General features: G+C 33.3%; 3 protein-coding genes across 3 annotated transcripts in view; 2 read left to right on the plus strand and 1 right to left on the minus strand.

Moving 5' to 3' along the window:
- LOC132602482 (inactive TPR repeat-containing thioredoxin TTL3-like) overlaps positions 1-974 on the minus strand; it is a 4,965-nt gene extending 3,991 nt beyond the window's left edge. Inside the window, exon 1 of the mRNA XM_060315323.1 lies at positions 165-974. Within this exon, the coding sequence (XP_060171306.1) occupies positions 165-922 (758 nt within the window). The 5' untranslated portion in view covers positions 923-974. The remainder of the gene's footprint in view (positions 1-164) is intronic.
- Positions 975-7,340: 6,366 nt separating this feature from the next.
- LOC132601814 (uncharacterized) lies at positions 7,341-8,441 on the plus strand. Its single transcript, XM_060314876.1, has one exon. The coding sequence runs from the start codon at positions 7,341-7,343 to the stop codon at positions 8,439-8,441; it is 1,101 nt and encodes a 366-aa protein (XP_060170859.1).
- An 11,865-nt stretch (positions 8,442-20,306) lies between these two features.
- On the plus strand, positions 20,307-24,124 carry LOC132602483 (uncharacterized). Its single transcript, XM_060315324.1, has 3 exons — positions 20,307-21,207; positions 21,989-22,740; positions 23,092-24,124. Exons 1-3 carry the CDS (start codon positions 20,920-20,922, stop codon positions 23,609-23,611), a joined length of 1,560 nt encoding a protein of 519 aa, XP_060171307.1. The 5' UTR covers positions 20,307-20,919; the 3' UTR covers positions 23,612-24,124.
- Positions 24,125-25,306: the final 1,182 nt, after the last annotated feature.

Raw genomic sequence — 25,306 nt, forward strand, 5'->3', positions numbered from 1 at the left:
ATATATACACAATGTATACATCCAATATGCATAAATATACATATAATATACATAATCAGTGTATAGGTTTTGTATATTCTGGCTGGCGCAAGTAATTATTTTGGCTGACTGGCCAAAAAAGAAGAAAAACACCCAAAAACATTTGACCATTCAAAATGTTGCACCTGAGGTATAATCTTGCAAGACGACAATGTGCATTGTGATAAGAAGGGTATAGCTGGATGGCCTCTCTGCACGCGACAACTGCCTCAATCAGGCGGCCTAAACTCATCAAAGCTGCACTTTTGTTGCTATAATAACAAGCATTTCTTGAATCAATTGCAATTGCTTGATTGTATAAAGCCAATGCCTCCTCAAATTTTCCCCGTCTATACTTCTCATTGCCTATGGTCTTGAGTACATCAGGATCTAATTTGTTTGCAGAACCACGAAAAAAACTGCCGGATTGATGGCTTCTTACAGTACTAGTCTTTTTGTCCCTAGAGGAACTTTTGTTCAAATTTCCCAGGTGGCCTAATTGCGTAATATTGCCTGTTGAACCGTGATTCAACGGTATATTTGGCCTGGATTTTCTATGACTAAAGATTGTCATGCTCAAATCACTTGAGGTGAAAGTTGGTTCTCTTCTAAGCTTTTGTGTGTATGCCAAGTTCACAACTTGTGACATTTTATTTACACTAGAAAGGTTGAATGATGCTTTATTCGAGTTCTTCGGATAAGAGCTGTCATGACATCTTCTTGAATTCTTGACAACATTGGTGTATCTGGACTTGGTTGGAATTGGTGGTACTGTTGATTTATTTCGGTTAATATTTCTTCTTGGGAAAAAAGCACCTATTAGACCACAACCCAATTCATGTTCCACTGAATTATCTACAATTCTTGACATGGTTGATTGACTACTTTTTCTAGTTTTTTCCATCTCAATAGGTTCTTAATTAACAAGGGTTTACAAGAGAATAGAAGCTGACCACTGATTCAATTAATCAAAGAGAAGAAAGAAAACATGGGACTTTATCCAAAGTGAATTACTGATGAATTCATACAAGAGGGTCAACTAGGATAAATTATACTTGTATTATATAAACAATCGAATGGACACATGGTCCCAAAAAATGGGAAAGAAATGAAGATAAATCTTGAATGTGAAGGGTTCAAAGTGATAGGCCTGTTACTTATGGAAGATGAGTGAATATTAATATACACCCTATAAGGATCCTAGAGTGGATGCCAAGAAATTTCCTGTAAAATAAAATTAAATTCCAGGAGAGGACAACTGGAAATCTTTCTAATATTTTATTCAACTATGGACGTTTCTTATCAGCAAAGCTTGGAAAATTTTATTCATTTCTTTCACATTTTGTTCATCCATCTACATTTTCTCTATTATCAAACAAATAGGACCTAGCTCTATGCAATCGTGAAATAGTATTCAATTCTAGTTGGATCAGCTTCATGCAGCATACCACCAATTTTACTGCTGGACTAACTCTGTTCAAAAATACTCATAACATGATGTGAATACTATCGATATTTGGCTAAGCTCACATTTTTATTTCCTTAAATGTCTCACACCATTGAAAATATTCATACACGTTACTATGTACATTCTTTTTCAATGCTATCACTTAGTTAGGCTTGTGTCTTTAAGTAATTTTTTTCATGAGCCACAGGCCACAGCCATAGGAAGTAAAAATCTCAACTTGATTTGTCCAATAGTTGTAGACCTTAGGGGTGTACATGGACCGGATTGGTTCAGATTTTTTAAACACCAAACCAAACCAATTGCGTCGGGTTTTTAAATTTATACACCAAACCAAATCAATAAAATTCGGGTTTTTCAACCTCGGGTTTTCTCGGGTTTTTCGGGTTTTTTTTTCCGGAATAGTTTTGACACAAAACATATAACTTTTACTTCAAATATTTCTTTAGTCCTAGTAAGATACAACTATATAATAAAGGCGTTTCTTAAGAAAATAAAACAAAACGTGAGAAGAGTGATGACATTGTATTAAAATATTCAACAAAAGCTAATATAATCGGTTAAAATAAATATTGCTAATTAACAAGCCATAAAAGAAAATGACCATAATCTAATAATACTAAGTCATGCTAAAATAAGTATTAATTACATGACAAAGAAAAAAAAATTAAGTTATGTATTTTTACTCTCTAAATCAATTATGCAAAACTAAAGAATAAATATCCAACATTATTGTCATTCCTAGTGGTAAATTGAATTTCTTTTGTTAGCATTAGTGTTGAGTTGGTTTTGGTTTGGATTTTATTTGAGTTACTAATATCCATAGGATATAAAACTTATTGACATTCAAAATTCTAAGTTCAAGCTTGAATAATATGATAATAGATAAAAAAAACTACTAAAACATTTAAGAAATATTTATAAATTACATTACAAATAAATATTTTTATGTATAAAATATTTTAAAAGTTGAATACATGTACTGTCGGGTTGGTTTGGTTCGGTTTGACTTTTTTTAGTTAAAACCAAACCAAGTCAAACCAAACCACTAGTCGGGTTTTTTTCTCGGTTTGACTCGGTTTATCGGTTTTGTGCGGTTTATCGGTTTACTTTGTACACCCCTAGTTGTAGTAACTTATTAATTACTTCATAAAAAATAATGATGCTTTTGTGCTCTTGTGGAACTCGGTTAGTATGTGTCATTATCTTCACTTTCAGGCAACCAACCTAAATTCCTAAGAACCTATCCAAAAACAAAAAAAAAAAAAAACTAGCTAGCCTGCATGCAATTAAGATATGTACTTAATTATCTGCTACATGGTTTGCCGGCTTGTTTTCACCTCTAAATGTATCAGAGATCAAAATAAAGCCAAGTGTATCTCATTCTTGTAATTGGGCTAATTACTTAACGGCAGAAATGGACATCTGAAATAGCATCAAGGCAATCACAAAAATAGTTTTTATCATTAGTTGGATGACCATCTGACTAATTGACTCTTACATTTAAGATTGTTTATTTAGAATATAGCCAACATTTGCAAAATAGTTTTAAAAAAAACCATAACTAAAAAATGCAACAAAGATCCGCAAAGTAGTGGAACTAATAACCATTATTGGAACTTTAAAACTGTCCTAAAGTTTGAAATTCTCCAATTTTAGACCAATTATACTCGCTGGTGTCCAATTCTAATACAAAGCATCACTTGTTTACTGGGAATAATGATAATGAGGATTACCTATCTATGTATGCAACATGAATAGTCAGTTTTTGAACTTATAAAAACATCAACCTTTCACTTTCCCAGGTTGTTAAATTGGTCATTACCAAGTTACAACTTACAAAAACGATGTTTCCTAATACATGGTTCGTTCAAGCAAAAGGACAATATATTTGTAATTCAATTAATGAAATTCAAATAATGAACTACTGTCATGAAGTTTAGTTATAACAGTTTGAATTTCAGGATACTGTCATGAAGTTCTGTTATAGAAGATTTAACCAAGAAACTTAAATTGCCACAATTAAAACATCTATAACAATACTTTTGTCCAAATATTGGTTATATTCCAAACAATAACCCAAAAGGTGGTTATGTCTGAAAATTAATGACGTATATATACATAAGAATAGGGTATATTTACAAAATATGACGATACTTTTCAGTTTTCAAAACATAATAATAGATTTCTTACAAAAAATTTCGCTCAAGGCTTAAGATTTTGTGTATGAAAACTGTATGAAATGTGTATATTTCGCTCAAGGCTCAAAATTTTCGCTCAATTTTTTATTTATGAAAACTGTATGAAAGATGTATTTCTTGTTCAAGGCTTAAATATTTTGTGTATGAAACGTATATATTTCGCTCAAAGCTTAGAATTTTCACATTTACTATGTATTGCTCAAGGCTTAGAATTTTGGTCACAATTTTATGTATGAGAACTGTATAAAATTGGTATGAAATATGTATATAACTGTATAATTTTTGTATAAAGTTCATGTTAGGTTTTTTGAAATTTAATACAACTACAACAACATTATATACAACTTTCATACAATATTCATACAAATTTAATACAAATAATACAACATACAAAACTTAAAATACAATTTTCATACAACTCATGTTCAATTATCATACAACTTTAATACAATTTGACTTTAACTTCGAACTTCAACGAACTAGGACTGAAATTCAATCCAAAAGCATTGAATAAAATCTACCTAGTTACTTAGTAAAGAAGTTAAGTACTTTCCACTATTTCCTACTTTTCATTTTTCGTTCGTATCTTCCTTTTCCCCTTTTGTCTTCCTCTCCACTTGATAGCGGGTTATACATACAAAAGGAGGGAAAATAGGGGCCAAAGCAAAAAGCATCATTGAAGGTTTGGTCTGTTAAAGAGGTTGAAAAACTTTCAATGCGAAGAAAAAGGTGTGGAATCAGCAAAACAGGGCGAAGTGCACAAACAACTGAAGAAAAAAAGCATGAAGGAGAATGCTGTAATGTTTGATAAATAAAATAATATTTATATATTTAGTAATAAAGAGTCTTAAATAGATACTCTATGTAATTTTTCCTCTATATATATATATATATATATATATATATATATATATATATATATATTGAGGGATGAAAACCGAGAAAGGGCCCAACCCAAAGGCCCAAATTAACACTGGCTTTCCCGTATTTATAGTATTCGTGCACAAGCTTGTTTGCAATTTGTGGATTGTGAATTTGATTATAAAAATTATTTATTCACCATCGATATTCATATAAATTAATTAATGAGCTGGATCTGAAAACAGTGTATGCGAATTATAATTTTTTTCCCGATATGAACCAAAAGAAAGCTATTATGCCCTATGGTCGTGAGACAAATTAAAATGCTAAACACTAAGCTTTAATGCTAGTCAAAAGTGTAAGTATGCTATGTACAAAGCTTAGTTAATTTCAATTTCCAATCATTATTTTGCACGTTTGATAAGCTAAGTAAATAATAAAGATGTAAAAGTCATATATCATAATTATGCCTTCCATTTCAATTTAAGCTGCATAGTTTAGCTCGAGGTTTATATAATATAAATAAATAGACTTTTGAAATATTTGGGCTTACCACCGAACATCCGTACAGATATAAAGCTAAATCTGTGTCGTAAGCTTGTCATTAGGGTGGGCACAGTTTGAGCCAATCTGAAATCCAAACTTTTTAAATAATTGGTTTGGATATTTGGATTATGAATTGGACTTCGGATTTTATTTTTAAAATTTATGGATTTCGGATTGGATATGGATTTAGTACTACGGATTTTTGGATATCCGAAAATCCGAAATTTTTATAGCCCTACCTATATCATATGTGCCCAGTACTAATAAGTCTAGTTTCTAAAGGTCCAATAGATTAGTACTTGAGTCCCTACCCATTAAAATATTAAGTCCAATATACAATTATCTACTAAATCAAATATAATATAGGGTTTTCTTACTTCTCAAGTCTCAAAAGTCTCACGTTAGTGTCACCCATGGCAGAGTTCTTTGTTATTTTCCAGATGACTACTTAGATTTTATTTTGTTCATTTTCACTTTTCCAGAATGCTTTTATTTGGTATAGATTTACTATGTTGGACATGACTTGGATCTGTTAATCCTAATTTGAACTGGAAGGCTTTTTTTACTGAGCAATTAAAATTTAGATTTACCTCTTTGGAACTAACACACATGAATTTCGTTCCCAACAAGTTTGCCTTAACTCTCAACAGTCAAATCCAAAAATCCAAAATATCCAAACCGAATAATCCGAAATCGAGCTTAAAATATCCAATTCAATCCGAACTTATTTGGATTGGATTTGGATTGTAATTTCTTCAATCCGAAAACCAAATATCTAAACTAAGAATTTCATATCCAATCCGATGACCCGAATGCCCACCCCTACATGTCATATCACATTTAAAATAGAGATGAAAATACTTAAACTTCAAAATATTATACCTTAATTTACATCGCGTGAGGCAAAAAATACCACACTATGAAATAGAGGGAGTACCTCTTGCAACTCTACCTTCGTTTTGTTATGCGTTTTTATTCTATTGGACGCATAGTTTAAAAATCAAATGAAATTTCTGAATCTTGTAGAATTAAACCAAAATATGTACAATCTATCAAATGTTCTTTGAATTTTATGGTGTTGTCATGTGGGACGATGGAATTAAAGAGTTACTCAATATAGAAGATGACATTTTTTTTTTGAACAAACTAAAAAAAAAAAAGTAACACATAATTTGAAACAGAGAAAGTATCTTCTTAACTTTAACACTGTTGAATTCGTTTCAATTTATCTGTCTTATTAGTCCAGTTAATTTATTTATAAAAGGTCACATTTACCATCAACCCTCTCTATAACGTCTTTTTTTGGGATATTTTTTTTACTTCCATAGCGAAATGTTGTTATAGAAATACAATATAACATAACATGAAAAAATCGATTCCAAGAAAAATTCGACCGTTATAGTGAAATGTTATTAAAGAGGATGACTGTTATAGAAAATTCTCACTATATATCTAGTATTTTTTTTATTCCAATGTTGTCATTTTACGCTAGTGATACTTTTTTATAAAAATGACATGGTTTGATTAACGCCATAAAATCTAAAGATATTTTTGATATGCTATGTACACTTTTTTTTCCATTCCATGAAACTTTTCTTGTATTCATTTTTTCTCGTTTTCACACTTACCCCACCAACCTCCCCCACGCTCCTTCTCTGGCTTTGTAATAGCTCTATGTTTCTCTTTTGAGTGAGTGGAAAACATAAATTGAACCTTTATTGCCTTATATGCCTCTCTTTTAGAGCCCTTCTCAAAGCCTTATATATTTTACAACCCTTTTCTCTTAGTCCTTCCTTTCTCTCTTTACTTCTTCTCTCTTTTCTTCCATTTCAAAACCCTAATCCAAGAGCTTACAAAGAAAGAGAAAACTCAAGAAAATATGATCCAAGACTCTCAAATATTCTCTCCACTTTAAACAACCAACATGTTTGATTTTTCCTTCCTAATCAAACATGTGTGTGAGAACAACCTAGCTAGTGGTCCATCAATGAGAGGCAAAGGACAAGTCTCATAAGTTAACTCCTAAATTTTGTAGATCATTAGATCTTTCAAGATATAAGGATATAAACTTTCTCCAAAACTTATATGGAAGGTGGAATTTTCCTGTTTGCTCACATTTTCATATTCCTTTCTTGATCATCAATCTCCTTATAGAACCTCATTTCTTTCTTTCTTTCTCCAAACTTTTTTCAACTATCACATCTCTTTCCTTTTTTTTTTTTTTCTTTTTCTTTCACTTTTGTAGAGTGATGGATTCTGGTAATAGTGGTAGTATACAATCTTCAAGTGGTGGTGAAGATCAAGAATATGATTCACATCATGGGGCATCATCAATCTCATCTTTCTTGAATTCTTCAAGCCATTTTGGTTCAATTTCATCAAGTCCATTGCCACAATTTCTTTCTCAACAACCCTCTCTCTTTGATCCTAACACACAAAACTTCAGCTCCAATTTTCAAGATTCAACAAATTCTCCTTACAACAATGATCTTGTTTGGCCTAAAGACTTGAGATCTGACCCCAACAACAATTTTAACAACTTTGGAAACTTAACTTCCTCATCATCAATTGCTCCTCATCAAGGTCCATATTATGATTCAACTTCAATACCAATAAACTCCTCCTTTGTTCAACCTAATGTGGGGAAAAATCCTAAGAAAAGAAGTAGGGCATCGAGGCGTGCGCCAACAACTGTTCTCACTACTGACACTACAAATTTTAGACAAATGGTTCAAGAATTCACTGGCATCCCAACAACTCCGTTTACTGGTTCAGCCTACACTCGCCGCCTTGATCTTTTCTCAACTGCCAGCTCGGCCATGAAGAGATCAGCCCATTTGGATAACCTCGTACCACTTAGTTATACTTTAAGGCCATCCAGACAGAAGGTCCAAAATTCTCAATTTATGCCACCATCTAATTCTTCTTCTCCATTTTTGAGTTCTAGCATGATGGATACTTTAGTGTCAACAAATAATAGCATAGTTGGTACTACAAATGCTTCCACCTTTGATCAAATTAATAAGTCATTTACTAGAACAATTCCTCGTTTGGATGAAATGGGGATGAGCCATCATGAGCAAGTTAGTGCAAATCTTGGTGGATTTGATCAATATCAAAGTGGGACAATTGGTGGAGATCAAGAACAATCAAGAAAATATAGGAATATCGCAAGATTGTTTGATGGAAATAGTGGTAATACTAATTACTCACAACATGTTGGTGGGTATAAATTGAACTGTTCAGCTTCATCAACATCAGAATTAAATCATGCTGAGAAGGGTTTTGAAAATAATGTGTACACAACAGGTGAAGGAACAATAGGTTCATGGACTTGTCCTTCTGGCTAGTGGCTAGGACTTGTTAGATAATTTGGCTGACCTAATAATTTTTATTTTATATTAGATTAATATTATTGGTGATGTTGACGATAAATATATGGTGAAATTCATTGATGACTTTGTTCATTTTGGTCATTACTTTAATTTTATTTAGTAATATGGGTTTTGTTTAATTGTATAGTGAGCTGTTTAATTATATAGCTTACTATAAACATGTTGATATGGCATAAATTGTACGAGTATTTCTTTATGATGTTATTAAATATTAATAGAATGCTTACATAATCTTGGAGTTCCATTTATTATCTTCTTGTTCTTGCTATCATCACTGAGTATTCCTGTTGCTTTTAATTACGACATGTTGTTATTATTGAGTTCCATTAATCATAGTTTCTCCTTTAATTTATATCACCTCATAATTATGTTGAATGATTTCTCCAAGTCCTTTTTAATTTCATTAGAGGTATCTAATAATCAGTTACACTTCAATACTTATATCAAAACATAGAGAAAGATTTAACAGTAGCCCTTTGATTTTAAATCTTAAAGCCGAACCACAACATTCAAGATCTAAAACGTGACACAATTTTTCTGGAGAAAAAAAAAATCATCCTTTTATTCAACATAGAATTTTGCAAAAGTTTATAAAGAAATGTACCAAGAGAGGTATGGTCTTATACGATTAAGCAAATGTGAAACTTTATAAAGAAGATATTAATATAGAGATATTTGTCAAGAGTTCCATATGGGTAGTAAAAAGGATGGCTAGTCTCTTTATATGAATTGGGTAATCCTCACATCTTAAGCTAGTTTTGGGCTGAGTTAGGCTCGAGATCCACTTCTTTACAATATTAGACCAACAATAGTTGTGTGTGATGGAAAAGATCCATCTACTTTTAGTCAGATTCTCGAATTTGATTTCTGGATATGAAAAATTCTGTTATTAAGCGCTTTCTTTTTAAATGAGCCTTACATGGTGAGATTTAAATTAATCGAACATCAATATAAATATCGGAGGATGAGAAATAAAACAGAAGATATTAGAGAAATTAAGTGGTGAAAATGAGTATATCATAATTTCAGTTCAAAATGCCAATGATAGTGAAATCTTGGGGAATGGGAGGGGCCAAAAAGCAAAGGTGAAAATGATAGAGATGATTAACCAATAGCTCTCTTTTTGTTTTTTTTTTTGTTTCTTTTTTTGCCCTTTCTGGAGATTTATAGAACCTTTTGAAAGGATGGTGTGACATGTGAAGCACTCTCTATTGAATTATGGTGGCCCCTTCCACAGAATAATCTGGTTTATAGCAATGATGAATTACTTCTTCCCATCTATTTCTATCAACAATCCAACCATATCTCTCAACTTGTCTTCGCTTGGCCAATTCTCAGTCACCATGTGGGAGGAAATTTTGTCCCTTAGATATGTTCCTTTCTCAAGTTTGAATTCTATGCAAGGGCGATGTAAAAAGTATTACTCCATCCATTTTAATTTATTTATCTGATTTTAATTTGACATGAAATTTAAAAATGTAAAGAAAACTTTTGAATCTTACGGTTTTAAATAAAAGATATATAGAATGTATTAAAATATTCTGTAATCTTGCATTGTGGTCTTAAACATGCTATGTGAAAAGTTGTAATTAAAAAATTCTAAAAAAAGTAAGACAAACAAATTGAAACAACGGGAGTACTCTCTTTATTTAATTTACGTGATATAGTTTGATTTGAAACGAAGTTCAAGTGAAAAATAAGGACTATAAATTTATGGTCTAAAATATATCATAATATTATCTTGTCCTTTGATTTATCTTACTATCTACCGTCTTGTGTTCTTTGTTTAGCGTACTGTTTTGTTGTATTTCCTGCACCTTTTACTTTTTGACCCGTTTTCATATTGTTTTATCCTGAGCCGAGGGTCTATTAGAAACAACTTCTCTATCTCTAAGGTAGCGACAAGGTCTGCGTACACTCTATCCTCCTCACTGGGTATGTTGTTGTTATTTTGATTATAGAACTTTTAAAATGTGTGGTCTCAAAGTATGCTACTATAACATAGAGCTTCTCATTATGAGAAGTATAAAGTTATATGTTTTCAAACGTAAATATGTAATTCATTTTGGAGTAGACTAATATTAAGAAAATAGTGTCACACAAACTGAAGAGTAATGATATTTTAGATTACTTATAAAATAACTAATTAATTTATCTTGATTTTGTAAAATAATTGGGATAAGTATTTTTAACAGAAAAGGGCTTAAAATACCCTTGAACTATTAGATTTGGTACAAAAAAGCCCTCCATCTATCTTTTCGCCCCCAAATACCCCGGTCGTTTATCTATAGGATCTAAAATTCCCTTATTTCAACGAACTCATTATAAAACACAATTAAGGATTTCATTTATTACGAGGCGTGTTATCATTCGCCAGCTCTATAATTAACCTAAATTAATTAACTCCCAACCCATTACCCAGACCCGCCCAAATCCCTATGGCCTACTACACCATCAGACCCGTTTCCGCCATAACGCTGCCACTGCCCAGTCCGCCATCACCTCCCCCACGCCACCAGTCGAAACCCACCACTCCATCTCCAACAATGAACCACCACCACCACCCAAAATCCCCTTCACTGATTCCGACCAGCTCCACCACGACCACCGAACTCTATAATCCCCATGCCTTTTCCCCGACGAGCTCCGCTATGACGACCAACAAACCAAACAGTCCCATGTTCTTTCTTCTTCGAACAACCCCTCCACGTCGGAGCTCTAAGCTCTGCCGAACCACAGGCCGCCACTGCCCATCCCCGTTACCCCCACAACGCCGGCGAAACCCAAACTAACCAGTCTGAATTCCGATACATCAAACCAGCAGCAACCACAAACCACAAGCCTCCACCTAGCCCGACAACCAAACCACCACCCCAACGAAACCCCAAGCTTCTCTGACGGCGAAATCTACCACCAAAACCGCCATTGCCCCATCACACACTGCTAAAAAACTGGCAAAAAAAATTGATGGACAGCATCGGTTATTTTTAGAGCAAAAATGCGCGAAAAATATAATTATTTTCTAAAATAAACCGACAGACTCCGCTCAACTTTTTTTTTTATTAAAAAACCATCGATTTTTAGAGCAAAAAAATAATATAAATTAAAAGAATATTGAATAAAGAACATGAGTGGTCTAGTGGTAGAGCCCTTTAATGCCAAGGAACATACCCGGGTTCGATTCCAAGTTGCGACATTCATTATTTTATTTAAAAAAAAAACGACGGAGTCCGTTGGTTTTCCAAGACCAACGCGACCTAAATCGACAACCCATAGTCCGTCGGTTTTTGGTCGATTTTCACTGAAAAACCGACATAGTCCGTCAGTTTTTTTCTTCTATTTTTGCATTTTTTTTAGTAGTGACACAACTTCAATTACGGTGGTGGTGGAAATTTGATGAACAATTGGGTAGCGATGGTGGTGGTGGAGTCGGAGTCTGATATAAAAAAACTCCAAATTAAGATCTTTCCCTTCGTTGCTCCGATGAACAACCCGTCTCCTTCGTTGCTCTGATCTTAATTGGGGTTGGTTAATTTAATAGGGATTTAGTTCGGGCAGGTCAGGGTTTAGTAGGTGGATCCGGTTAAATGAGTTCAGAATTAATTAGTTATAGTTAATTATATGGCTAACCAATGAAAGGGTACCACGTAATAAATGAAATGGGTTTGTTAACCATAAGAATATTTTAGATCCCATAGGTATGTGGCTAGGGTATTTGGGGCGAAAAAGTGGATGGAGGACATTTTCATATCAAAACTGATCGGTCAAGCTAAGGGCATTTTAGGCCTTTCTCCGTATTTTTAATAATTTACTAAAATGGGATGGAGTGAGTATGACACATTCTTCTTTTAATTGGATAAAGGATGACCAAGATTTACATCTTCTCCCCGTCATCCGAGCCTCCCTCTCCTCTCTCCTGTTACATCTGCTTTTACTTTTAAAAATTCCAAAAAAGAAAAGAAAAACTTTACATGAGCATAGACATGATTAATTTCTTGAAAGGACAATTGTAATAATGAAAAAGTTTTAACTAAGGTCTTTTCACGTAGTTGGTTGGTTTTAAAATTTATGCATGATTGATATATAAAATATTAGATGGCAAATCAGAGCAACTTTCATACCCTTATGTCCGTCCGTGATTATGGGAAAGAGGGAGATGAATGCAACAAGTTTATATTAAAAGAAGGAGAATCTACTATATAAAGCCGCCCCTACCTCGCTTTAAAAAATGCTATAATTAATTAAGAAAAAATATCCTTTCTTAATCTAAAATATTCTTTTCGTTAAGCACAATCAATCATGAGTAGATACTACTTTTGTATCAAATCACCGTAAAACAATACAAACATTTCTTACGACAAATAATATACAAATATGTTGCTAATCTATCGCTAAATAACTTGTAGCTAATAGGTTATTTTTTTAATCAATCGCTAATTGGTTGTTGAATAAAATTCATGACGACTTTTTATTATTCAATGACAAAAATTATCCGTCACTAAGTTTTGTTTTTCTTGTTTTGTAGTATATGGTAGAAAGTATTCTCACAATTTTTTTTGCAGGGTATCACTACTAAAAAAAAAGGATTTCCCGACCTAAACAAATGGCTATTTCCAACCTCATGAGGTCGGTTTTGGGCAAAAACCGACCTCAAGATTAGGTCGGAAAATAGTGGGTCGGAAATATTACCGACCTCATGAGGTCGGTAAATTTTTTTAAGTAGGGTATTAACGTACTTAAAAATCTCCAAAGACATACCCTTTCAAAAGCATTACAAACTCAAATGAAGTTCATATATTCTATCATCTGACCAAGCATCTGCCATTATTAGATAAATGATGTGCCGATAAATACTTTTTGTTTGTTCTATAATTGATCAATTAGCAATTCAGAACCATTCAATAAGTATGCAAGTTAATGCTTATAAATATCAATATCTTCATTGACATGCTACATGCATAATCCTCTACTTAACGAGTTTTGATTCGAATAAACCTAAGAAATTAAATTATTTAATCACAGCTCACAGCCTTGGCTATTGACTACTGGCTACAAAATATATGTACGTAGTATTTGTTTTTGTTTTTATGATGGTGTCTAAATCAATTTATAAATTTAGACGCATCTCAATTATTTCAACACAAATATCCATAGAAAATTCCCTTTTTATTTCAAGAAATTGTTTCACTCACGCTAATACAGTGTGTACTTTTAAGGTTAGGGGAAGATCAGTCGATCACTCTCTTGCAAGTGCTTGTCTTCCTTTCCTTGATCTCTCTCTCTCTCTTTTTTTATTTTTTATTTTTTTTATTTAGCATTTAGTCATCCCTTCGATAAAAAGGTGAACCATGTTTCCGCAAAACTTAGACAAATGAAAAATCGTCCAGTGTTTTTTGCCATTAGTGTAATAATACACGTGGCAATTACTTATAAGCACTTCATTGAATTTTAGCAGTGTATTACTTTGTTGTTTACATTAGTTTAGTTGAAACTAATGTCTATTTTATACGGTTTCTATACCATAAGCAATGATGGAAACACATTTGAAAGTGACGTGAATGGATCTAACTTAGAGAACTTAACTTCTCTATCGTGTATAGACTGCTTAATTAAGTGCAAATGGTAGCCCACTGTCATTAGGTGCTAAAATTTACAAAGTTGAATTCATTTGACAATTTTAACCCACAGTGGTTAGGTGCTAAATGAACAAAGTTAGAGTTCATTTGATAATTTGCTAAATATACATTGGTGGAGCTCGGAATCAAAAAAAAAGTTAATATACGAAAAAGCTAAAGACATTTAACGTATTGTATAATACACAACCTTTTTACCACCGCAATATTAAACTGTCAATTAACATCCCTTGAACAAGAATAACTCGGTCATATACATACATCTAGGTGTTTAGGTGGGGGAATGGGGGCTCTTCTCCACCTTAGAACAAACCAAAATGAAACATGATTTGCTGCATGTGAACCCAAAACTTGTCATGTGGACAAATATAGCTTGGACCAAAACCAAATAGAGATATTAGTTAAGACCACCCAAAAATATCTAGGGTTTTTCTCATACTTAGAAAAAATATTCGGAGGTTTCTTATAATTGTTCTTTTTCTCAATCTAATGTACGAGCTAGAAACAGGGGCGGAGCCAGCCCTTCGGGTGAGGGTTCGGCCGAACCCAGTAGCTTTTGTCCGAACCAGTATTAAAATTTTTGTCAAATATGTACAAATTATTAATTAAGAACCCAGTAACTTTAAAGAATTAGAACCCCGAACCCATAAGCTTCGAATCCTGGCTCCGCCGCCTAGAAATATAATTAGTCACGTTTTACAGTAACAGTTATAGCCAAAAGTTAAACGTTAATGCAAATTTAGCAAGGTTGTATTCTAGAACACTCCACTTAACTTACAAGTGGTATGAAGAATGATATTTAGTGTGAGTAGAATTCCTCATGCATAAATACTTCCATTTACTAGTAATTCTTTTGTTTTATTTATGCAATGGTGTTTGTTGATATTCGAAATTTAAGGGAAAAAATTAGTTTAGACACTAACACTAGTTTATGTATATTATAATATTGTGAGTTATAACATGTCATTTCTTTAAGTCATTAAAGGTATATAATGGAAGGTTAACGTTAACGAGCTTTTAAATATAGAAATATGGTAATTTTAAGAAATATCATATGAAATAAAATCGCCATAGTATAAGATTTTCAAATTTAACACGATCGCGTTATATATGTAATACATATATTTTATTAATTTGTGTGTTTACTTAATGCAGTGTGTAATCATCTCGTCTAATATTTGAAGTTATTAGAGAAAGCACATTCACTACAAGAGAACATGGAATTAGCTATGACATTTGTCGGTAATCCCTAGCTAATCCGTCGCTAAATAGCTCCTCGCTAATTATATTTTCTTATAATTCGTCGCTAATCCGTAGCTAAATGATATATACATGGGTTTTGCTGTTTAGGTACGAAATTTTGTCCATCGTTAATTCCATGTTTTCTTATAGTGATTGTGTTGTGTGCTCTCTTTGGCTAACAACCTAAGTTTTTAGATGAGATGATGACACACACTTTAACATGATATCAGAGCAAACTGAAGTCCTGAGTTTAATTATCACGACCACCCATTTTCGAAAAGACTTTCCACGTGTTTTGACTCACGGTAAAAGAAACAAACAGGCACGTGAGGAGACCCATTGAATATAATTATTAAATTAATTTTAAAAAATTAACAACTTAAACTTTTAAATAAAATTGTAATACACTCCAAAAATATACACACCTACCAGCCGCATCAATTTCGTTTGGTGCCATGTAATTAACACTTTAATCTAGCAAGTCTATACCAAAAGCTGCCAATCCAATCTAGTAAAGTTTGTTGCCTCAATAAGTTTTTGTTTATTTTATAGATATAGAAGTCCTTTTTCAGTGAAGTCTCTATCGGTCTATTTTATTAATTTCTTGTTTGGTAGCTCTCGAGTGTTATCAATTAAAGTTGTGATCCCACCTTTGCCACATTTTGCAATTTGGCATCTAGCAGTACCATGACACAGTATCACCAATAATATATAACCCAACCTAAACTCTGTACAATTGGTTGATTTTTCAATATTATTGTTTGACCTTGACCAAATGCAATCAAAAGTGGTCAACAAACTTTGATTTATTTTCTTCCAATGTTGTGTTGAATTGAGATCCTCCTTCATTGGTAATTTATAGAGATAATTCCTGGTGAATAATATAAAGATTTTAAAGTTTAGCTTCTTCTCTTTTGAGTCATTACAATCCACAAGAAATAACTCTCGTCTTAAACTTATGCAGTGTATAATTATTCATTGCATAATAGAACGTGTGTATACATTATGCACTGAGTATACACTTATTATACATTTATTATACATTTGGTATATACCAAGTATACATAGACGATGATTACAAGCATTTACAACTAGACAACTGAAAATTATTTTAGCTGACTGGCTAAATATATTAAAATCCCAAAATTATATGTAGAGTACTCTGACAAAGTTTAAGGTCCTAAGCACTTTAAGGGATATTAAACTGTATGCACAGGCTAAAAGAAGCACAATCAATCTAGAAATAAACAAGTGCTCTTTTAAAAAATTTCCGACCAAAAAGGGAAAGAAAGAAAGAGATGATGATGATGAAGAAGAAGAAGATGAAAAAGGTGTAGAATCGAAATTCTCTTTAATCATCATAAGAAAATACACTACGGTACAAATTAATGTCGATATGCAGTCAACTTTTGTCTAAATGCTTGCACCAAAAATAAAATAAAAAAAAGGTTGTCTAAATTTCATCGGATTTAGAAGGTCATTTCTATTAGATTCGATATCTTCTGAAAAGATCTGTCGTTTACTATGCCCCTTTATATCTATTTCTAATTAAATAGTAATTAATTTTACAAGCGGCAAAGTTATACAACAAAAACATCAACAACATATATAATGAAATCTCATAAAGTGGGATCTGGAGAGGGTAGAGTGTACGACAAAGTTCTTCAATATTGCTACAAATGATAAGAATATTTCAGTTATTACTAACTTTTCGAAAATCAAATGGAGTAGCATTTTATGAATTTGCAAATATGATGTGAGGGTCTTATGTACAAAAGTTAAGTAATAGTTTTATCTTATTTGTCCTTAATACTTTCCCAACGAAGATAATTCAAATGAACTTTCTTCCTTACATGTGGCTCCACCACTGATGCCATTGGTAATTACTAAGATGCTATTTTCTTTCACCCCAATTTACTTAATAGTTAATAGTAATTAAGTCGAAACTGGCATTTAAATTGGGCTTAGGTTTCGTTAATATTAACTAATTAGTTTTTGGATATATGCGTTGCACGTGTATCGCATATATTATATATGTAAAAATATGTAGAACTTATTCATACATATTCTAGCAATATTTGGTCGAACTATATATTAGAAATTAAAATACATAAAAAAGTTAGCATTGTTCTACATCCTTGTTTGGTTGGAAACAACTTATCCCGGGATTAGTTATTCCACCCTCAAGGTGGGATAAAATAAGGCTACAATCCCGGGATAACTAATCCCGAGATTAGTTATCTCAGATTTTTATTCCAATCAAACATGGGATAAGGAGACACTAAAATTTTATCCTGAGACTATTTTTGCTTATCCTTCACACCAAACGAATAGATATAACTTATGAATAGAAAGTTTGTAGGCTATGACTAACTCAACAATTTGGCTTCCTTAATAAAATTACTTCCCATCATATTTCACTTGACGATGCAATAATTTATCCTAAGTAGGAATATCATGGAACAAAAAGATTGGCAGACTATCAATTGGATTTGATATTAGAGAAAGTCATTTCTTGAAATTTATTTATCATTACTTTAAACACGACTTTTTATAAGTATAATGTACAATGCGTTTGATCTTCACCGTCATAAAATCCCAACAAAGTAGATTAGGGCTTTCCTTACATCCCTCAAATTAAATTCCAAATCAACTTCATATGAAAACTTTTACCCATAATAATCACCTTTCTTCAGTCTTGACACATGCACCTCTCACGAACTCTTCTTCAGTTTCTTCACGTCCTTCATCTTCAAGGTCATAGAATTAAATCAAGGACTAACAAACAAGAACAAACATATTTACTCAATAACAACAACATAACAATCAGTATCTTTATGCCCTAACAGTCATATACCAATTAATATCTTTTCTGCTACAATTAACAGTCGTAAAAGTTCATTATGAGTGTGACTGCACCATCAATGAACAATAAATTAAAGAAGCAAAATTTGATTTGCAACAAATCACAAAATACAATTTGAGAAAAAAGACCATTTGAAGGCAAGACATTTGTCTCAAGATCTTACCAAACAACAAATGAACAGAACATCTGCAACCAAAAGCAAACTTAATTATGTTAAAAGTCTAAAGATTTGCTGGAAAAATTTATTTTGTGTCGAGAAATCGAAACCTGACCAAATTGGAGAACTTCGGTGTTAGAGAAGAGAGGTAAATTGTAAATCTTGAAATATGTAATAAGATGCAGCTTTAGTTTGATAGAAAAATTTGTATCATTTTAATATGATGTTATTCTATAAAATAGAGATGGTAATGGAAAACTAAAGCAGGCAGCAAAAAATTTTACAAGATGAGTCCAAAAATAATACTACAGAGCAAAAACCCGCTGTAAATTTTCAATATAAAAGAAAAACATTAGAAGGACGCAACTTTAACTCTTCAATTCATAGATGTTGTTGAATACACGATCCAACATAAATGATGGATCAGTTCGCACAAAAAATTTCATCTTCCTTGCATGCACATGTCCGAAAATACACGATCTTTATTGCGTTAGATTTTAAAAGTCAAAGTTTGAGAAATCAAAAGAAGTAAATGAAGCAGTAGAAAAGTTGATATAGTACATGAATTTGTAATTGCTATTGGAAGGTCAAAGAAACAAATACTGAATAGACAATTTAAAGATTAATAATTACGGTACATTTACAAAAGGTAGTGGAAGATTATAACAATTCTAAATTGAATAGATTACAATAAATGGAATTATTAACTTTAGAAACATGAAAATTTTCACACGGTTCACCTTTTACATTTTGTATGTACTATATTCACTTTATTATTTAATGAAATGTAAATTACATTTTAGAACAAAAATATAATATGAATAGTTTTTGAAGAGAAGGGTGAAATGGTCCTTTAATTTTTTATGAGCATTTTGGTAATTTAACTTTAGACTTAGGGACTTCCTACTTTTAATATAGTATGATGATTAATGGAAGCATCTAATATCCTTCCGAACAAGGTTTAACCTAAAAGCTTACTAGATATAATTATTGTTTGCTGATTTGGTTTAGAGTTGATTATAATTATAGTAGTAGTACTTTTACCCTCTTTTCTCTCAAATTATAGTGAGGTTTTGCCAACTACTTTTTACAGTATTTTTAATATTCACGAAAGTCATCTTTTAGAAAAATATTTCGTATAAGAAAGTTATTTTTACTGATATGTGAGCCTCATTACATTTAACACATTCTGCTACTACAATATGTTTCATAACTTCTGTATAAGAACTCATGTTCTCCAAGTATAAAAACTTAAGGATGCTTCTTGCTTGACAGTACCTTATTCCTTTTAACTTTTTCAGCAAAAGATATTAGTACAACTGATAAAAATTACCAATTTTTTTTACGGAAAAGGGCCAAATATACCGTTCGTTATATTTTGGGTCCAAATATACCATACCGTTATATTTTGAGTTCAAATATACCCGTCTTCCATTAAAATTATCCAAAGTGGATACCAGATCTTACGTGCCATTGACAAATCAATGAGTTGGACGCCACGTGGCATGCCACCTCACCACCCAATCCATTTACCTCCCTCTTCCCCTTCTTCACCCACCACTACCACCATCAGCACCACCACCCCACCACCTCCACCTTCACTCACTGACCGAGCAGTTTTTGCTTTGAAATGAAGTTGCAATTAGTTGCAGTAGATCAAATAACAAAATGACTTTTAACATTTAGTTGTTTTATCAACTAATGTAGCATTGAGGCATAGTTGATTAATTAATCAGATATTGCATCAATAGTTTCTTTTGTACTAGTATTCAGATGATGCTATTATTGTTAATTGATAAATTGGCTTTGTAAAGGAGGTCTTCACTCTTGATGCTCTGTTGCTTGTTTCTCTTTTCGTTTTTTCCCTTGGTTGCTCTTGAACCCTCTCTTTATTGACGAGAAGATGAGCAGAGCGAGTGAAGGTGGAGGTGGTGGTGTGGTGGTAGTGGTGGGCGAAGAAGAAGAGAGAGTTAAATGGGTTAGGTGATGAGGTGGCATGCCACGTGGCGTCCACCTCACTGACTTGTCAGTACCACGTAAGATTTGGTGTCCACTTTGAACAATTTTAACGGAGAAAGTTATATTTGAGCCCAAAGTATAATGAAGTGTATATTTGGCCTTTTTTCAATAGTACAGGGGTATATTTGGCCCTTTTCTGTTTTTTTTTTTTTTTAATCAATTAGACAACTTCATTTGGAAGTACAATTAAATGGTAGAATCAATTCCATGGAAAGTAGAACACTAATATAAGGATCCGATATTGCTTGCTAGAATGGAGGCAATCTTGGTTTTGTCCTAGTCAATTGGGACTTAGTCTTTTTACCAACCATCATTTTTCAACTACCTTTTAATCTAGTCTCCAATTTCTCACCCTATTCTCTTTGAACACTAAAAAGAACAAAATGATCTGTTTTAAAAATTACTTGTATAGTTTACTTGTTCAAACAAAACAATTTGATTTTCTTTCATGTTGTGTATAGTTTTGTTTTTCTTGAATGTAAAAACTCTAGAAAGAAAATAACAAAAAAAGGAGATATGAAGGTAGAAACACTTACACTTGTGTTAGTAAATTTAGCAGGAATAATGGAAAAAGCAGATGAGTCATTGTTACCAGGGGTCTATAAAGAAGTTGGAGATGCACTTCACACGGACCCAACCGGTTTAGGTTCACTCACACTTTTCCGGTCCATGGTCCAGTCCGCGTGCTACCCTATCGCGGCGTATCTAGCAGCACGTCACAACCGGGCCCATGTTATTGCCTACGGGGCTTTTCTATGGGCTGCAGCTACATTTCTCGTCGCTTTCTCCACCACCTTCTTTCAAGTACAGTACTACTCCTATTTTCCGTGTTAGTTTATATGACACTTATTTTATTTTTCTTTGGAGTTTGGACGTCACAAAATGTTAGATCTCGTCCTCTTTTTATACAATTATCACAAATGTTTTGATAATTTAAATTCAATAAACTATTCACACATAATTTTGATATGATTTTTGTTCTCCTTTTGATGATTACTTCAACATCACTATATATTATATATGTCAAAGTAACACCTTAAACTTTATAGTCAATCAAAAACCGTCACGTAAAATGAAATGGTGGGAGTATAAGTTATACTGTTATTTTTAAAGTTGAATATTTAAGAATGTCTAAATGGGAGTAAAACAGAGGAAGTGATTAAATTGATTGTGTGTTTGACAATAACAGTACTATGTTGTTAGGTCTTACTATGACTACAATTTACATTAGAAGACTTTTGTGGTTTGATCAGGATTTGACCTCCCTAGCGATCATCCTCTGTAACAACATTTCACTATAACAAACCATGTTTCCTCTAGAACTGATCTTTCATGTTATATTATAATATATGTTCTTTGTAATGACATTTCGCTATAGCAGCCAAATAATATTGGAAAAAACGATGTTGTTATAGAGAAGTTTGACTGTATCCTCAATTTTGTCACTTTGAATATGTTACACCTCTCCTCCAATGGTGTTGTCCATTAATACAGATACATACATGCATATAGTTGTAGGAAATTTAAGCGATTTATGACACTTTATGAATATCACCCTTAAGTGACACCCTTTTTTGTTGGTAAGTTGGCAGTATCAAGAGCTTTGAATGGGATTGGACTAGCCATAGTCTCCCCTGCTATTCAATCACTAGTAGCTGACTCAAGCGACGAAAGCAACCGCGGAGTCGCATTTGGATGGCTGCAATTCACTAGCAACATTGGTTCACTTGTTGGTGGATATGTTTCCTTATTAGTAGCTCCTATTACATTCATGAGAATCCCTGGCTGGAGACTTTCTTTTCATCTTGTTGGTATGATCAGTGTCCTTGTTGGAGTTCTAGTTCGCTTATTCGCGAACGATCCTCATTTCCCAGATGGTAATTTAAAAGCTAGTAGTAAAGTTCATGGAAGTTCCTTTATATCAGAAATTCAAGGTCTACTTCAAGAAGCAAAATCAGTTGTAAAGATACCGTCGTTTCAGATTATTGTAGCTCAAGGTGTTATGGGATCTTTTCCATGGTCAGCTTTGTCATTTGCACCAATGTGGTTAGAACTAACTGGATTTACTCATGGGGAAACTGCTGTTCTTCTTAGCTTGTTTGTTGTTGGTGATTCTATCGGTGGATTATTTGGAGGCAGGATGGGAGATATTTTATCGCAGCATTTACCGAATAGTGGAAGGATTATTTTGGCACAAATAAGCTCAGGATCAGCTATTCCACTAGCTGCAATTCTTCTGCTTTCTTTGCCTGATGATCCCTCGTCAATTTTCGCACATGGTTTGGTCTTATTTGTTTCAGGATTTTTCATATCTTGGACTGCACCAGCTACAAACAAGTAATGATCATTAACTATACTCTTCTTGAAGTGTTCATTAACTTTAGAATTCAGTTTTAACATCTTGAAAACTTTTATTAGAAGAAATACTTCTTTGTCCATTTATTGCACTTATCATGAAAAACTGGAGTTGATTTCTCGGACGGTCACTCAACTAACAGTAATTGTCTCAGAAAGTCACTTTTCTTTGTTTTGTAATAGTGACTTTCTGAGATAATGACCATTAGTTGAGTGACTTTTCTGTTACCAAACAAAGAAAAATGACTTTCTGAGATAATTACCATTAGTTGAGTGACCGTCTGAGAAATCAACTCTGAAAAACTACCGAGGGTACTAATGGGACACCAACAGTCCAATTTTTGCAGAGATAGTACCTGAGAAGGAAAGAACGAGTATCTATGCATTGGACCGATCCTTTGAATCTGTATTATCGTCATTTGCTCCTCCTGTTGTTGGGATACTGGCTCAGAATGTCTATGGTTATAGGCCAGTCGTTGCTCAAGGTGCTGATAGTATTGCTACAGACAGAGGAAATGCTACATCTTTGGCGAAGGCGTTGTTCACTGCAATAGGCTCTCCAATGGCATTATGTTGTGTTATTTACTCTTTTCTTTATTGCACCTATCCAAGGGATAAGGAGAAGGCTCAAATGGAAGCTCTGATCGAATCCGAGATGCAACTCTTAGCCTTGGATCCTTCAGCTCTTAGTGGACAATATTCACTAGTCAAGTCATCCGAAAACCAAGAGAGTTATCTTGATGAGAAAACAATCGATGAAATGGATTTCAGTGAGGATGGACTTGATTTTGAGGATGGTGAAGACAGGACATTGATCTACCGTCGTTCAACAATTTCCAAATTTGCTGAATAGGATTTAGTCAACCGAGTAGTAGACCAATGCAACTGACAGATAAGCTGACGTTAATAGCAGGTCTAATTCTGCGATAAAAGAGCTCAGTTTCCGAATAAATAGCATAGACGACTAGAATGACAATTCAGTTATCATGGACAACCAGAATGCAATGGAGAGCTTAGCCTGTAACAGAGAATTATGACATTGTCACAAATATAATAGAGCAACTTAGCTTTCTCAAGGTCCAAGAATGTATCAATACTCAACAGAAAATCTCACACATCAAGAAGCATATCAACATAAACAGGATAGGACATTGAAATATTAAGATATATTATTGCTCATTCATTCTTTCTAGTTTTATAGTCCTTCCCCTTTGACATGTACTTGTATATCGGTATAGGTTCCTGAAATGCTGGAAGTTTCCTAGCTAGTTTGATATGAATATTAGCATTGTCACAAACAAAGATTGTACATCAATATTTTAACACCCTATTGCCTCTCAATTTAAGAGAGTGGTATTGAATTTTATCATCCCTTCGTAAATTCCCTAAAAATCATCCATGTATTGAGGATTACCTACAAATATCACTTTTGTTTCTTTTAGGACTAGAACATCACCCAACTATCACTATATTCCTCAGAATATACTAAACACACAAAACTCTCTGTACACATCGAAATTTCAATTGAATTAATCCATACAAAATTTGGATTAAATTCTAAGTTATTGAAATGTTGACCAAGTCAAATTTTGGTTAATAAAGTCGGATTAATTATTTAAGTCAAAATAATTACATGACTTGAATGAATTTCAAATTGCATTTGGCTTAGTCCATCAAGTTGACAAGAGAAGCCCAATCCATGCTCTTCAAGCCCAAGGTCCGCTAGAATTGCTTGGAGACCAAAATACCCCCAAGCTCTAGCTCACACCTATATAAAGGGGTCATATATCCCATTTGGAAGACATCTTGAAATCTTGAAATTGACACATCATCTTGACTAGAGCCAAAAGAGAGCAACGACATCTACATAAGTCTTCTCCAAAGGTCCTCAACAAAAAGCAGAGTTCGAGAGACGTCGTCCCTCAAGAACAATCCAAAGTGCTGCTCAAAGTTCTTTCAAGATTCAACAAATCAACAAAATTTCATCCTTCATTCGAGAAAGACACTACATTGGCCCTCGATTTAAGGCGAACAACACGGAGATTAGAATCAAGGGATACATCTAGAGTTGTACTCACAAACTAATCAATAAAATGATTTTTTCTTATATTTTGTTTTATGATTGCAATTATTTATTTTCTTGCAGCAAAATTTATTGCGAACAGATTTTTGGCACTCCCAGTGGGACTAACTCTGCCCTTCATCTCTTTATCTCCAATATCAAATCTGCAAATCCTAAGATCTACTGCTGTAATGGCCTCAGAGAATAGCCTTGGAGTTTCGTCCATAAGTGTTATTGTTCTTGCTTGCCCAATGACTCGTAGCATGTTCAAAGCTGGTGATTTGAAGGGATCGAAGTGTTTCATCTCCTTGGAGACGTTAGACAAGAACGAACCGACAACTGCAAGATTTGGGGGCAACACCTCACTTTCGTCGTCTGGCGAAGTTTGTCAAGCATGCTTTAACTTCTACGAGTCCGAGGACTTGGTGGATTCTTCAACTTCTAACATGGTGAGTGCCATGATGACCAATGCGACTAACACAAAGG

Source organism: Lycium barbarum, chromosome 7 (assembly GCF_019175385.1).
Source record: "Lycium barbarum isolate Lr01 chromosome 7, ASM1917538v2, whole genome shotgun sequence".
Lineage (NCBI taxonomy): Eukaryota > Viridiplantae > Streptophyta > Magnoliopsida > Solanales > Solanaceae > Lycium > Lycium barbarum.